This window comes from Leucoraja erinacea, chromosome 1, assembly GCF_028641065.1.
Source record: "Leucoraja erinacea ecotype New England chromosome 1, Leri_hhj_1, whole genome shotgun sequence".
NCBI lineage: Eukaryota > Metazoa > Chordata > Chondrichthyes > Rajiformes > Rajidae > Leucoraja > Leucoraja erinaceus.
Window position 1 is genome coordinate 137,151,133 of NC_073377.1, and position 15,116 is coordinate 137,166,248.

General features: G+C 47.7%; 1 protein-coding gene across 1 annotated transcript in view; it reads left to right on the forward strand.

Moving 5' to 3' along the window:
• Window positions 1–15,116, forward strand: part of LOC129702309 (bifunctional methylenetetrahydrofolate dehydrogenase/cyclohydrolase, mitochondrial-like) — a 74,313-nt gene that overhangs the window by 39,051 nt on the left and 20,146 nt on the right. Inside the window, exons 5-6 of the mRNA XM_055644041.1 lie at window positions 3,566–3,673; window positions 12,392–12,484. Coding sequence (XP_055500016.1) covers window positions 3,566–3,673; window positions 12,392–12,484 — 201 coding nt within the window. The remainder of the gene's footprint in view (window positions 1–3,565; window positions 3,674–12,391; window positions 12,485–15,116) is intronic.

Sequence of the window (15,116 nt, forward strand, 5' to 3'; positions counted from 1 at the left end):
CCCAACTGCCGCCATAACTGTGCACGCCCGGACACCGGGCCCACTGCGCACGTGCGAGGAGACACAAAGGGATTTGGGGGGGACATTTTATTTTCGACCATCCGCGCCCGTGCAGTTGGAGGAGGTCCGTCAGCCGCACACAATTGAAAATGGCGCCGGTGACACGGTAGGGACGCAAAATGGCGGCGTCTCCCTGCGCGTGTGCAGTGGAATCCGGTATCCGAGCGTGCGCAGTGGGCCCGGTATCCGCGCGTGCGAGTTGGGGCGGCAGTTGCACATGCGCAGCTGGGGAAGGCTTAAATTTCAGGTAATACCATAAAATTCCATGAAATTTGAGACAATTTCAGGAAAAAAAAATTTGAGGTGTGGAAGCACTGTGATCGCCACGAACGATGAGATCTCCCAGTGGAGACGTCCGAGATTCTCTCCCCCCCCAGACGCATCAAGGACAGAGCGCCCCTGGTCCTCGCCTCCCACACCCACCGACCTCCGCATCCAACTCATCATCCTCACACATATCTCCATCACCTCCAATGGGATCCCACCACCCGTCACCTCTACCCATCCCCACCACTCCCTGCGCAGTGCCCAAGGAAACAGCCCTTCGGCCCACCGTGTCCATGCCGACCAAGTTGGCATAGTGGGCTATTCCCACTTGTCTGCATTTGGCCCACGTCTCTCTAAAGTCTTACTATCCATACATTTGCCCAGATATCTTCACTTTAGAAATAATGGCCCTTAGGCCCATGGCGTCTGCGCCGGGTAACAATCTCCCCGTACACTATCCCGCACATGAGGAACAATTTACAAACCTGTACGTCTTTGGGAGTGTGAGAGGAAACCGGAGCACCCGGGTAAAACCCACGCGGTCACGGGGAGAACGTACAAACTCCTTACAAACAGCACCCGTTGTGAGGATGGAACCCGGGTCTCTGGCGCTGTGGTGAGGCAACTCTACCGCTGCGCCACCGTGCTGCCCCTGTGATTTTTAATGGTTCTAGTTGTCCGGGGGGGGGGGGGGGGGGGGGGGGGGGAGGATTTAATAGGAACCTGAGGGTCAACATTTTCATTCAGAGGGTGGTGGGCGTATGGAACGAACGGCTGGAGGAGGTAGTTGAGGCGGGGACTATCGCAACATTTAAAAAACATTTGGATAAGTACAAGGATAGGATAGGTTTAGAGGATATGGGCCAAACACGGGCAGGTGAGACCAGTGCGGATGGGACATGTTGGTCAGCGTTGACAAGTTGGGCCGAAGAGCTTGTTTCTGTGTTGTGTGCCTCGTCAACTCAATTCAACGCATATCCACTGTCTGCATGTGATCCATATCCCTCTATTCCCATGTGCTTATCTAAAAGATTCTTAAACATCACTAACATGTTTGCCTCCACCACATGTCTGCCTCCACCACCAACCCCGGCAGTGTGTTCCTGGCATCCACCACCCTCTGTGTGTGTAAAAAAAAACATTGCCATGCACATCTCGATTATACTCTCCCCCCCCCCCCCCTCACCATAAAGCTGCACTCTCTCGCCACTGACATTTCCATCCTGGGAAGAATTTTTTTCCATGGAATGTTGTTCAATATGGATGGTGCTTCTGGAATGTAGATTGCACCTTTCCATGGGGATATTTAACAGGAAATGAAGTCGAGGAGTGGGTATTAGTAGTAGGCTTCCTTGCACAGAGCTTGCACAGATACAATGGGCTGAATGTTCTCCAGCACAGTATCTCGCTGCGTGTGGTAATTGCAGGCACCACCAGAGGGCGACCTTCTCCTTTCTAAGTTTAGTTTACTGATACCGCAAGGAAACAGGCCCTTCGGCCCATCGAGTCCGTGCCGACCAGCGATCGCCCGTACACTAGCACTATCCTAAAAACTAGGGACAATTCACAATTTACGGAAGCCAATTAACCTACTAACCCGCACGTCTTTGGAGTGTGGGAGGAAACCGGAGCACCCGGAGAAAACCCACCGCTGTCACAGGGACAACGCCATAAAGCCAGTAAAGCCGTAAAGCCAGTAGCCGTAGTCAGGATCGAACCTGTGTCTCTGGTGCTGTGAGGCAGCAACTCAGGATAGATACCAGCTCAGTAACTTTCAGGGAAACAGCGGGGGTGAGAGGGAGAGTGATTAATTGTCGGTCTCTTTTAAACCTCTACTCTCTCAATTTAATCCCTTGTCTCTAGTTTTAGACATCCCTACCCTGGGTCACATGGTCATTCAGTGTTCATGCCGCTGGGGTGCAAGCTGCCATATGAGGTGCTGTTCCTCCAGGACAGAAAGGTCAGTGTGGGAATGGGAAGGGGAGTTAAAACAGGATCGAAGAACCTGTTTCAATAAAGTCAAGAGAGAGTCTTCATATAGTTCAGAGATACAGCCTAGAAACAGGCCCTTCGGCCCATCGAGTCCATGCCGACCATCGATCACCCATTCACACTAGTTCTATGTTATCTCATAAAAAAACAAAAACATCAAACACATGCCCTGCACATCTCCTTTAAACATTTGTCCTCTTACTAAAGACCAAAGGTTCCCACCCTGGGGTAAATTTACCTCCCGGGAGTAAAATTCACTGACCCAGGGGGTAAATTTGTTGATTCTGGATTTGTACATATTTTTTTCTTTGACTGACTGTGTTTGGTTCTGGTATATGGTATCTGTTCATCATTAGCTGTTCATAAATAAGTGGAATAACATTGTTGCGTCTTATTAAACTTGCCAGAGTTAAAAGGGACGAAATAAGTTGGGAACCCCTGCTATAGATCAATGCCCTCTAGCCTTGACATTTCCAGTCTGGGACGAAGGTTCTGACTGTCTACCCTATCTATTTTATTTACTTCTATCAGGTCTCCCCTCAACCTCTGACATTCGAGAGAAAACAATCCAAGTGTGTCCAGCCTCTCCCTGTAGCTAATCCCCTCTGATCCAGGCATCATTCTGGTAAACCTCCTCTGCACCCTCTCCAAAGCCTCCACATCTATCCTGTAATGGGGGCGACCAGAACTACACGCAATACTCCACATGCAGCCCGACCAAAGTCATCCAAGGCTGCATCATGACTTCCTGACTCAATGCCTCTACCGATGAAGGCAAGCAGACTGTGCGGCTTCTTTACTGCTCTATGTACTGGTGGCGCCACTTTCAGGGATCTATGGACAGACCCTAAAGACGTACAAAGCTGTACACCCATATCATTCAACCTTGTGCTTTTAGTTCTGAAATGCGGCACGGTGGCGCAGCGGTAGAGTTGCTGCCTCACAGCGCCAGAGACCTGGGTTCCATCCTGACTACAGGTGCTGTCTGTAAGAAGTTGGTACGTTCTCCCCGTGACTGTGTGGGGTATCTCCAGGTGCTCCGGTTTCCTCCCACACTCCAAGGACGTGCAGGAATGTAAGTTAATTGTCTAGTCTAGGTCCCTAGTGTGTGTAGGATGGTGCTAGTGTACTGGGTGATCGCTGGTAGGCGTGGACTCGGTGGGCCAAAGGGCCTGTTTCCACACGGTATATCTAAAGTCTTAAGCGGGGACAGTGGATCTGCTGACAACACGCTGCTTACCCACAGGGATCGAAACGGTGGGGAAGAACGTAGTGGTGGTGGGGAGGTCGAAGAACGTTGGGATGCCCATCGCTGTTCTCCTTCACACAGACGGGCGGCATGAGAGACCAGGCGGTAGGTGACTCCCCCTCGCCTCTCACTCAGTTCAGTTTAGTTTACTGTCACGTGTATCGAGGTACAGTGAAAAGCTTTTTGTTGTGTGCTATCCAGTCAGCGGAAAGACTAAACATGTTTACACCTTTATCCTGTATCTGTACACTGTGGGCGGCTCGATTGTAATCATGTACAGTCTTTCCGCTGACTGGTTAGCACGCAACAAAATAGCTTTTCACGGTACCTCGGTACACGTGCCAGTAACTTCAACTCAATCTCAAACTTTATCGGACTTTATTCCTTGGAGCGCAGGAGGATGAGGTGTGATCTTATAGTGTTCAAAATCTTGAGGGGAATAGACAGGGTGAATGCAGTCTTTTACCCAGAGGAGGGGAATCGAGAACTAGAGGACATGGGTTTAAGGTGGGGGGAGGGGAAAGATTTAATAGGAAGCTGAGGAATGACTTTTTCACACAGAGGGTGGCGGGTGTATGGAACAAGCTGCCAGAAGAGGTAGTTGAGGCAAATAACATGATGACATTTAAGAGGCATTTCGACAGGTCCATTGGACAGGACAGGTTTAGAGGGATATGGGGCCAGTGCAGGCAGGCAGGGCTAGCCGGAACGTGGACAAGTTGTGCTGAAGAGCCTGTTGCCGCACTGTGTGACTCTAACCCGTCAACAGTGTACAGATACAGCATCAAATGAATAATGTTTAGTGCAAGGTAAAGTCATTACAGATCCATTAAAGATAGTCCGAGGTTCTCCAGTGAGGTAGATGGGAGGTCAGGGCCGCTCTGTAGTTGGTGAGAGGACGGGTGATGCATGCACAATCCAGAGGTGGGTCCCAGTGTAGAGGAGCAACTGCAGTGGGCAGTAAGATCCCACAAAACCACATCATAATAACCCCAACATTTAAAAGAAGGTCGACACTCAATAAGTAACTCAGCGGGTGAGGCCGCATCTCTGGAGAGAAGGAATAGACAATGGACAATAGGTGCAGGAGTGTGATCATGGCTGATCACTGTGATCATGGCTGATCATCCACAATCAGTACCCCGTTCCTGCCTTCTCTCCATGTCCCTTGACTCCGCTATCTTTAATAGACAATAGGTGCAGGAGTAGGCCATTCGGCCCTTCGAGCCAGCACGGCCATTCAATGTGATCATGGCTGATCATCCCCAATCTGTACCCCGTTCCTGCCTTCTCCCCATATCCTCTGACTCCTCTATTTTTAAGAGCCCTATCAAGCTCTTTCTTGAAAGCATCCAGAGAACCTGTCTCCACTGCCCTCTGAGGCAGAGAATTCCACAGACTCACCACTCTCTGTGAGAAAAAGTGTTTCCTCGTCTCCATTCTAAATGGCTTACTCCTTATTCTTAAACTTACTCCTTATTCTTAAACTGTGGCTCCTGGTTCTGGACTCCCCCAACATTGGGAACAAGTTTCCTGCCTCTAGCGTGTACAAACCCTTAACAATCTTATATGTTTCAATGAGATACCCTCTCATCCTTCTAAACTCCAGAGTATACATGCCCAGCCGCTCCATTCTCTCAACATATGACAGTTCCGCCATCCCGGGAATTAACCTTGTAAACTTACGCTGCACTCCCTCAATAGCAAGGATGTCCTTCCTCAAATTAGGGGACCAAAACTGCACCCCATACTCCAGGTGTGGTCTCACTAGGGCTCTGTACAACTGCAGAAGGACCTCTTTGGTCCTATACTCAACTCCTCTTGTTATAAAGGCCAACATGCCATTTATTTCCTTCACTGCCTGCTGTACCTGGGTGCTTACTTTCAGTGACTGATGAACAAGGACCCCCAGATCCCATTGTCTCTTCTTGTTATGAAGGCCAACATGCCATTCCGTTTCTTCACTGCCTGCAGTACCTGCATGCGACGTTTCGGGGCGAGACCGATCTTCAGACTGAGGTCAGGGCAGGGGGCGGGACCATTTAAAAGACATTTGGACAGGTACATGGATAGGAATGTTTTGGAGGGATATGGGCCAAACACGAGCCTAGTGTTGATGTTGGTCTGTGTGGGCAAGTTGGGTTGAAGGGCCAGTTTCCACGCTGTGTGATTCGATAACTATGAGTGGGTGGGTGAGAGTAATAGGGCCTGAGGGATCACTGACATCACAACTGTGCAGGGTGCTGCCCTGAGTGGGGAGAGGAGGGGGTGAGTGGTAACGGGTGGAGAAAGTGACACAGTCTACAGATGAAAAGGAGCAAAAAATAGGTCAGATGTGAGAAGAGGATGAGTGATATGTAAAGCTGGAGGGAGGCACAGTGGTGCAGCAATAGAGTTACTGCCTCACATCGCCAGAGACTGGGTTTGATCCTGACCACAGGTGCTGTCTGTACGGAGTTTGCACATTCTTCCCGTGACCGCGTGGGTTTTCTCTGGGTTTCCTCAAAGAAGGCCCACTGAGTCCGCGCCGACCAGTGATCACCCCACACACAGGTGCTATCCTATATACACACGCACTGAACTTGTTTTCCTTGTTTATTGTATTGTTTACATTGTTTACTATGTTTACATTTAGTTTAGTTTAGAGATACAACGCGGAAACAGGCCTTTGGCCCACCGAATCCTTACCGACCAGTGATCCCCGCACATTAACACTATCCTACACACACTAGGGACCACGTATATTTATACCAAGCCAATTTACCTACAAGCCTGTACATCTTTGGAATCATAAGTGATAGGAGCCGAATTAGGCCATTCGGTCCATCAAGTCTACTGCATCATTCAATCATGGCTGATCTCCCTTTCCCTCTCAACCCCATCCTTCTGCCTTCTCCCCATAACCTCTGACACCCGTACTAATCAAGAATCTATCTATCACTGCCTTAAAAATATCCACTGAATTGGCCTCCACAGCCATCAGTGGCAAAGAATTCCACAGATTCACACCCTATGCCTAATGAAATTCCTCCTCATCTCTTTCCAAAAGAATGTCCTTTGATTCTGAGGCTGTGACCTGTACTAGTCTCTCCCACTAGTGGAAACATCCTCTCTTCATCCACTCTATCCAAGTCTTTCACTAATCGATACGTTTCAATGAGATCCCCCTCATTCTTCTAAACTCCAGTGAGTACAGGCCCAATGCCATCAAATGCTCATCATATTCCTGTGATTATTCTTGTAAACCTCTTCTGGACCCTCTCCAGAGCCAGAACAGCCTCAGATATAGTGCCCAAAATTGCTCACAATATTCCAAATGTGGCCTCACCAGCGCCTTATAGAGCCTCAGCATTACATCCCAGTTTTTGTATACTAGCCCTCTCTAAATAAATGCTAGCATTATGTTTATTTTCTTTACTACTGATTCGACTTGCAGATTAACTTTTGAGGAATACTGCACCAGCACTCCCAAGTCCCTTTGCACCTCTGATTTCTGGATTCTTTCCCCATTTAGAAAATAGTCTACGCCTGTATTCCTACTACCAAAATGTATGACTCCACACTTTGCTGCACTATATTCCATCTGCCACTTCTCTACCCACTCTCCCAACCTATCCAAGTCCTTCTGCAGAGTCCCTGCTTTCTCTACACTACCTGCCTCTCCACCTATTTTCGTATCATCCGTAAACATGACCACAAAGCCTTCAATCCCCTCGTCCAAATCATTAATATACAACGTGAAAAGTAGCGGCCCCAGCACCGAGCCCTGCGGAACTCCACTAGTCACTGGCAGCCAAGCAGAAAAAGCTCCCTTTATTGCCACTCTTTGTCTTCTGCCATCCAGCCAACCTGCTATCCATGCTAGTGCCTGTCCTTTGATACCGTGGGCTCTCATCTTCCTTAGCAGCCTCACTTGTGGGACCTTATCAAAGGCTTTCTGAAATACTAGATATACAACATCTACTGACTCTCCTTTGTCTGTCCTGCTATTTACTTCTTCAAAGAATTCAAGTAAATTTGTCAAGCGAGATCTCCCCTTCACAAAGCCATGCTGACTTTGGCTTATTTTATCATGAACTTCTAAGTACTCCGTAACCTCATCCTTTATAATGGGCTCCAAAATCTTACCAACCACTGAAGTCCGACTAACTGGCCTATAGTTCCCGCTATTCTGCTTTGCTCCCTTTTTGTGCAGCGGGGTAATATTGGCAATTTTCCAGTCATCTGGGACCATTCCTGACTCTAGTGATTCTTGAAATATCACTCTCAGTGCCTCCACAATCTCTAAAGCCACCTCTTTCAGAACCCTAGGGTGCTGTCCATCCGGTCCAGGTGACTTATCCACCTTCAGCCCTTTCAGCTTCCCTGGTAATCGCCACTCCACTAACTTCCACCCACTGACTCTTGAATTTCAGGCACGTTGCTGGTGTCTTCCACTGTGAAGACTGATGCAAAAAAGTTATTCAACTCTTCTGCCATTTCTTTATTCCTCATTATCACCTCTCCTACATCATTCTCCAGCGGTCCAACGTCCACTCTTGCCTCTTACATGATCTTTATATAACTGAAGAAACTCTTGCTCTCCTCTTTTATATTATTGGCTAGCTTACCTTCATATTTCATCTATTCTCCCCGTATTGCGGGGTTATTTTAGTTACTTTATGTTGTTCTTTAAAAGCTTCCCAATCCTCTGGCCTCCCGCTCATCTTTGCAATGTTATACGCCTTTTCTTTTAGTTTTATACCGTACTTTACTTCCCTTGTCAGCCACAGTCGACTCTTTCTCCCCCTAGAATCTTTCTTCCTCTTTGGAATGAAAAGATCCTGCATCTTCCAGATTATTCCCAGAAATTCCTGCCATTGCTTTTCCACCGTCATCCCTGCTAGGGTCCCTTTCCAGTCAACGTTTTGAAGATGTGACCCAAATGGTCGATCAGGGCAGAGCTGTAGATGTTGTGTACATGGACATTTGTAAAGCGTTTGAAAAGGTGCCGCATGGTAGGCTGCTCTGGAAGGTTAGATCACATGGGATCCAAGGAGAGATAGCTGAATGGATAACAAATTGGCTCCATGGAAGGAAGCAGAGGGTGATGGTGGAAGGTTGTTTCTCAGAATGGACGCCTGTGACTAGTGGTATGCCTCAGGGTTCGGTGCTGGGCCGGTTACTGTTTGTCATCTACATCAATGATTTGGATGAGAACATACAGGGCAAGATTAGCAAGTTTGCTGATGATTTTAAAGTTAGTGATTTTCCAGATAGTGAAGATGGTTGTGAACGATTGCAGCAGGATCTGGATCGATTGGCCAGGTGGGCGGAGGACTGGTTGATGGAATTTAATACAGAGAAGTGTGAGGTGTTGCATTTTGGGATGTTGTACAAGGGCAGAACCTACACAGTAAATGGTAGGTCTCTGGATAGTGTTGTTGAGCAGAGGGATCTAGGAGTACAGGTGCATGGTTCCTTGAAGGTCGAATCGCAGGTAGATAGGGTGGTTAAAAAGGCTTTTGGCAATTTGGCCTTCATCAGTCAGAGTATTGAATATAGAAGTTGGGAGGTCATGTTGCAGTTGTATAAGACGTTGGTGAGACCGCATTTAGAATATTTAGAGGTTGAGACGGCTGGGTCTCTACTCCATGGAGTGCAGGAGGATAAGGGGTGATCTTATAGAGGTGTATAAGATCATGAGAGGAATAGATCGGGTAGATGCACAGAGTCTTTTGCCCAGAGTAGGTGAATTGAGGTCCAGAGGACATAGGTTTAAGGTGAAGGGGAAAAGATTGGATAGGAATCTGAGAGGCAACTTTTTCACACAAAGGGTAGTGGGTGTATGGAACAAGCTGCCAGAGGAGGTAGGTGGGGTTGGAACTATCCCATCTTTTAATAAACAGTTAGACAGACAGGTACATGGATAGGACAGGTTTGGAGGGATATGGACCAAGCGCAGGCATGTGGGACTAGTGCAGCTGGGACATTGTTGGCCAGTGTGGACGTTGGGCAGAAGGGCCTGTTTCACACTGTATCACTCTATGACGAGGACTTTGGCCAGATCCTCCCTCATACCTCTGTAGTCCCCTTTGCCCAACTGCAATACCGACACGTCCGATTTCACCTTCTCCCTCTCAAATTGCAGATTAAAACTCATCATGTTGTGCTCGCCACCTCCTAGTGGTTCATTTAACTTGAGTTCCCTTATCAAATCCAGTACCTCCGAATGTGGGAGGAAACCGAATATCTCGGAGAAAACTCACGCAGGTCACGGGGAGAATGTACAAACTCCATACAGACAGCACCCGTAGTCGGAATGGCTCTATTCTGCTGCAAGTAAGAATGTCTTAGTTCTTTCTGGGACACTTGACAATAAAACACTCTTGACTCTTAACTAGAGTCTGTCCGGAACTGTGACTAACTGCTCCACAAGCTCTCAGGAATGATGGGATGGGCAGACAGTACAGCAGGTCGTACGGAGAATGCAGAGCCTGGAATTCAGGAATGCGATGGGAAGTTGGAATCGTGTGCGGACAAGGGGAAGGAAGGAAGAATTTTGGCACTGATGCTGCCGTGGGCGGTTCCTCCCTCCTGAGCCGCAGCCAGCAAACACCCACTGCAGCACAGGTCCTGTCCTGTATCACCGCTCTTTCATCAGCACCAGTGCAGGGTACAGTTGCTGCACGTCTGACTTCCAAAGAATGTCATGCATTCCAAGAAACCTTCTTTGAATGTATGATGAGTGTTTGGCGGCACTGGGCCTGTACTCACTGGAGCTTAGAAGGATGAGGGTGAACCGCATTGAAACTTAGCGAATAGTGAAAGGCCTGGACAGAGTGGATGTGGAGAGGATGTTTCCACGTGGGAGAATCTAGGATCAGAAGGCATAAAAGAATATACCTTTAGAAAGGAGATGAGGAATTTCTTTAGAGTGGTGAATCTGTGGAGTTCTTTGCCACAGACGGCTGTGGAGGCCAATTCAATGGATATTTTTAAGGCAGAGATAGATAGAGTTGTAAGTGTGTAAGGGGTTATGGAGAGAAGGCAGGAGAATTGTGTTAGGAGGGAGAGATAGATCAGCCATGATTGAATGGTGGAGTAGACGATGGTCTGACGAATGGCCTAATTCTGCTCCTATCAATTATGAAATTTTGGTCAAAACTGAAATACTGGAGGAAGTCAGTGGGTCAGTCAGCATCTGTATGGGGCGGCATGGTGGTGCAGCGGTAGAGTTGCTGCCTCACAGCGCCAGAGACCTGGGTTCCATCCTGACTACGGGTGCTGTCTGTATGGAGTTTGTACGACCTCCCTGTGACTGCGTTGGGTTTCCGTGAGTGCTCCTGTTTCCTCCCACACTGGACTCAGGGCTGAAGGCCTATTTCTGTGCTGTATAGAGTCATAGAGTGATACAGTGTGAAAACAGGCCCTTCAGCCCAGCTTGCCCACACCGGCCAACATGTCCCAGCTACACTAGTTCCACCTGCCTGCGTTTGGTCCATATCCCTCCAAACCTGTCCTACCCATGTACCTGTCTAACTGTTTCTTACACATTGGGATAGTCCCAGCCTCAACTGCCTCCTCTGGCAGCCTGTTCCATTCACCCACTACCCTTTATGTGAAAAAGTTACCCCTCAGATTCCTATTAAATCTTTTCCTTTTCACCTTAAACCTATGGTCCTCGATTCCCCAACTCTGGGCACAAGACTGTGCATCTATCCAATCTATTCCTCTCATGATTTTGTACACCTCTATATGATCACCCCTCATCCTCCTGCGCTCCAAGGAATAGAGTCCCAGCCTACACAACCTCTCCCCATACATAGCTCACTGAACCCTTTCCAGCTTGACAACATCTTTCCTATAACACGGTGCCCAGTATTGAACACAATATTCTAAATGCGGTCTCACCACCGTCTTATACAACTGCAACATGACCTCCCAACTTCTATACTCAATACTCTGACTGACGAAGGCCAAAGTGCCAAATGCCTTTTTGGCCACCTTATCTACCTGCGACTCGACCTTCAAGAAGCCATGCACCTGTACTCCTAGATCCCTCTGCTCTACAACACTACCCAGAGGCCTACCATTTACTGTGTAGGTCCTGCCCTTGTTCAACATCCCAAAATGCAACACCTCACACTTCTCTGTATTAGATTCCATCAGCCATTCCTCCGCACAGCTGGCCAATCGATCCAGATCCTGCTACAATCGTTCACAACCATCTTCACTCTCTGCAAAACCACTCACTTTTGTATCATCAGCAAACTTGCTAATCTTGCCCTGTATGTTCTCATCCAAATCATTGATGTAGATGACAAACAATAACGGGCCCAGCACCGAACCCTGAGGTACACCACTAGTCACACGCATCCAGTCTGAGAAGCAACCTTCCACCATCTGCTTCCTTCCATGGAGCCAATTTTCCATCTCTAAACTAAACTAAAGTAGTTTGTTTGGGGAGTAACTCAGCGGGTCAGGCAGCATCTCTGGGGAAAAGGAATAGGTGGCGTTTCGGGTCGAGACCCTTCTTCACACTCTCAGTCTGAAGAAGGGTCTCAACCCAAAATGTCGCCCATTCCTTCTCTCCAGAGATGCTGCCTGGCCGCTGAGTTACTCCAGCACTTTATGTCTATTGTCAGTGTAAACCAGCATCTGCAGTTGCTTCTTACACATCGTCTACATACATAGTTTATTTTGGGTGCTGTTGGTCTTTTGCGGAGGGGGGGGGGGGGGGGGTTAACCGTGCTGCCCGAGGGTGGGGTGGGGGGAGGTACTAAGCGAGTGTGTGGAGTATTGAGTGGAGTGTTTGGTCTGGCTGTTGTTTGTTGCTTGCAGGTGATGCCACCGTGACCATCACCCACAGGTTCACCCCCAAGGATCAGCTGATGGCTCACACACTGTTGGCAGATATCGTCATTGTGGCTGCAGGTAAGTCCACGCAATCCCTGACAAGCTGTTCCCATCATATCTCCGCCACGTCCGATCTAATCTCTTCCTTTCATTAACTCTTTACACAAGAGTCTCAGGCACGTTGCCTGTGCTGCAAGCTTGCTGGTTGGTTAGGCTGGCACTGCGTTTGAGTGTTTGCGTCAGCCATTCAGAACGGAGACGAGGAAACACTTTTTCTCACAGAGAGTTGTGAGTCTGTGGAATTCTCTGCCTCAGAGGGCGGTGGAGGTCGGTTCTCTGGAAACTTTCAAGAGAGAGAGGTAAATAGGGCTCTTAAAGATAGCGGAGTCAGGGGATATGGGGAGAAGGCAGGAACGGGATTGTGGATGATCAGCCATGAGCACATTGAATGATGGCGCTTGCTCAAAGGGCTGAATGGCCTACTCCTGCACCTATTGTCTATGCTGTCCACAGTGCACAGATAGGGGATAAATGTTCAGTGCAAGTCCATGTTTGAGGATCCACTAAATGTGTAACCCGAGGAAGGAATGTATGTGGGAGGGGACAGGGAGGGGGGTGGGATTGAAGGGAGAAATGGGTGCGCATTCAAGAGGGACACAAGGAAGAGAGGGGGGAAGGGGGCTAGTTGGGTGAGGGTAGTGTTTGGACGTTAGTTGTCTAAAATAGTAAGATTAAACAAGAACTTACCAGTTTGAAGTTTGATCTGTATTTTATGAGTTACGATGAGGGATTACGTGAAGAACCCGCCTCAGGACGCATGTGCGGCATACTTCAAAGCAGCGGTGTGGAATCACAGATGGACACAAGTATTTGAAGTAACATAGTAAAGACAAAGAGACATCAATTTATCAGTTTGATCCATATAATGAGGGTGGGAGCGGAGGGCACGTAATCCCTCATCGTAACTCCTCATAAAATACAGATCAAACTTCAAACTTGGTAAGTTCTCGTTTAATCTTACTATTTTATTTCGGAGTCACGTGAGTGACTACGTGAAGATTTCAAAGCTTCTGTGATTTCAAACCGTGTAACAGCTATTACTACACCACTGCAGTCTTTGAGGGAGGAAGTGTGTTATCGTAATCAACCAATAAATCTGTTTATAGAAAAATAATGGTATTTTTACAATAACAATGAAGAAATTTAAATGCTCCCCTGGGCCTAATTTAAATATTTGCAGATTGGAATCTTTCCTGCAAATAAAAACAGGTTTTGTCAACAGTTTATAATAAATTATTTCTCTGAACGTTTTACCCCCACCATCCTGCTGTAGCCAGGATGTGGTTTATAGGCACGTCCATTCTTTTGCCGTTGACGTGGAAGCTTGTCCTGTGGAATGAAAACTTTGTACATGTTAGTTTTATCCCAGGAGCTTTAGTACCTGCTTGAGCCATCCTAAAAAAGGCTCGTTACCCGACCACAAGGTTTTTTGTGACCAACCCACAAGGCTTTTCATCTCCCTCGAATATTTAGGTTGTGTCTATGTAGGGTAATAGGGTCATGGCACATTACCGTGTTTTCTGGCGGGTAAGCCCGGATTTTATGACTGGATAAGGTGTTCCTGGTCTGGTTTGACCATTCCCTGGACAATGATAGAGATCTGGTCTGAAGCTATGAGCATGGTGTCCAGTTGCAATAGGAGTAGTGACTGGACCCTCTGTGCTGCTCCGTGTGCCCTCAACATATGTGTTTAGAGCATAGAAGGTTCAGGTTGAGGGATCTGGCTGGTGGGTATCCCCTGAGGTATGGTTGTACCACTGTGACATCCCATATATGGGTGTACCTGGTCTAGGGGTTTAGAGTTGTAATACCCTTCAAAGATTTACCACCAGCCAGTGACCCCATGGCCTGTTGTCCTGTAGCTGTTTTGAAAAAACAGGCAGGGCAATTCTCGCTGTGTTGATGGTACTGTAGCCGAATCCTTCATCGTGATGAAGGTTCTCCAGGAATGCCAGTTCGTAGTAACTGTAGCGGTTGAGTAGGTTATCCCTGTATCCTTGCAGTACTTCTCTTGATGCTGGACAAGTGCTGTAGTCCAGTGGATGTTCAGAAGGATGCTGACATGGTGTCGATGGTTCGGTATAACAATCCCAGTCCCAGATGTGGCTTGTGCAGAATCTGCAACCCAGGAGCTTGATTTTCCCATGGCACAGATGACTTGTGCCCGGCTCCGAGTGTTAATAATTCTGGGTTACTGGGAAATACCATCGAAGTTTCAACAACCATGTCATGGCGTATAGGGAACCATGGCTGCGTAAGTCCGTCAGGTACTATCAAATACCTGAAGCAGAGTCCTTTTGTACTGTGCGTAGTCCTCGATTGATGAGGCAGAAGGGAAGAAATACATAGAAATAATTTCACCAATGCAGCGCGAACGCATTTGCTGCCCCAGGGTCTGGTTCCCACGCGACATACATAGGACATCCCCAAACACCTGGTGATTTAGCGTTGATGCAGATAATCGATATCAGATTCAGATTCAATTTTTATTTGTCATTGTCAGTGTACAGTACAGAGACAACGAAATGCATTAATATCTGGCGTGTCAAATAGCTTGATAGTTTTGTTAAAACTTTTTTATAAAAACATCTAATCGATGTTGTCATTAAATTTATGTGACCTGGTGTCTGTCACTGTATTTAGCTTACCT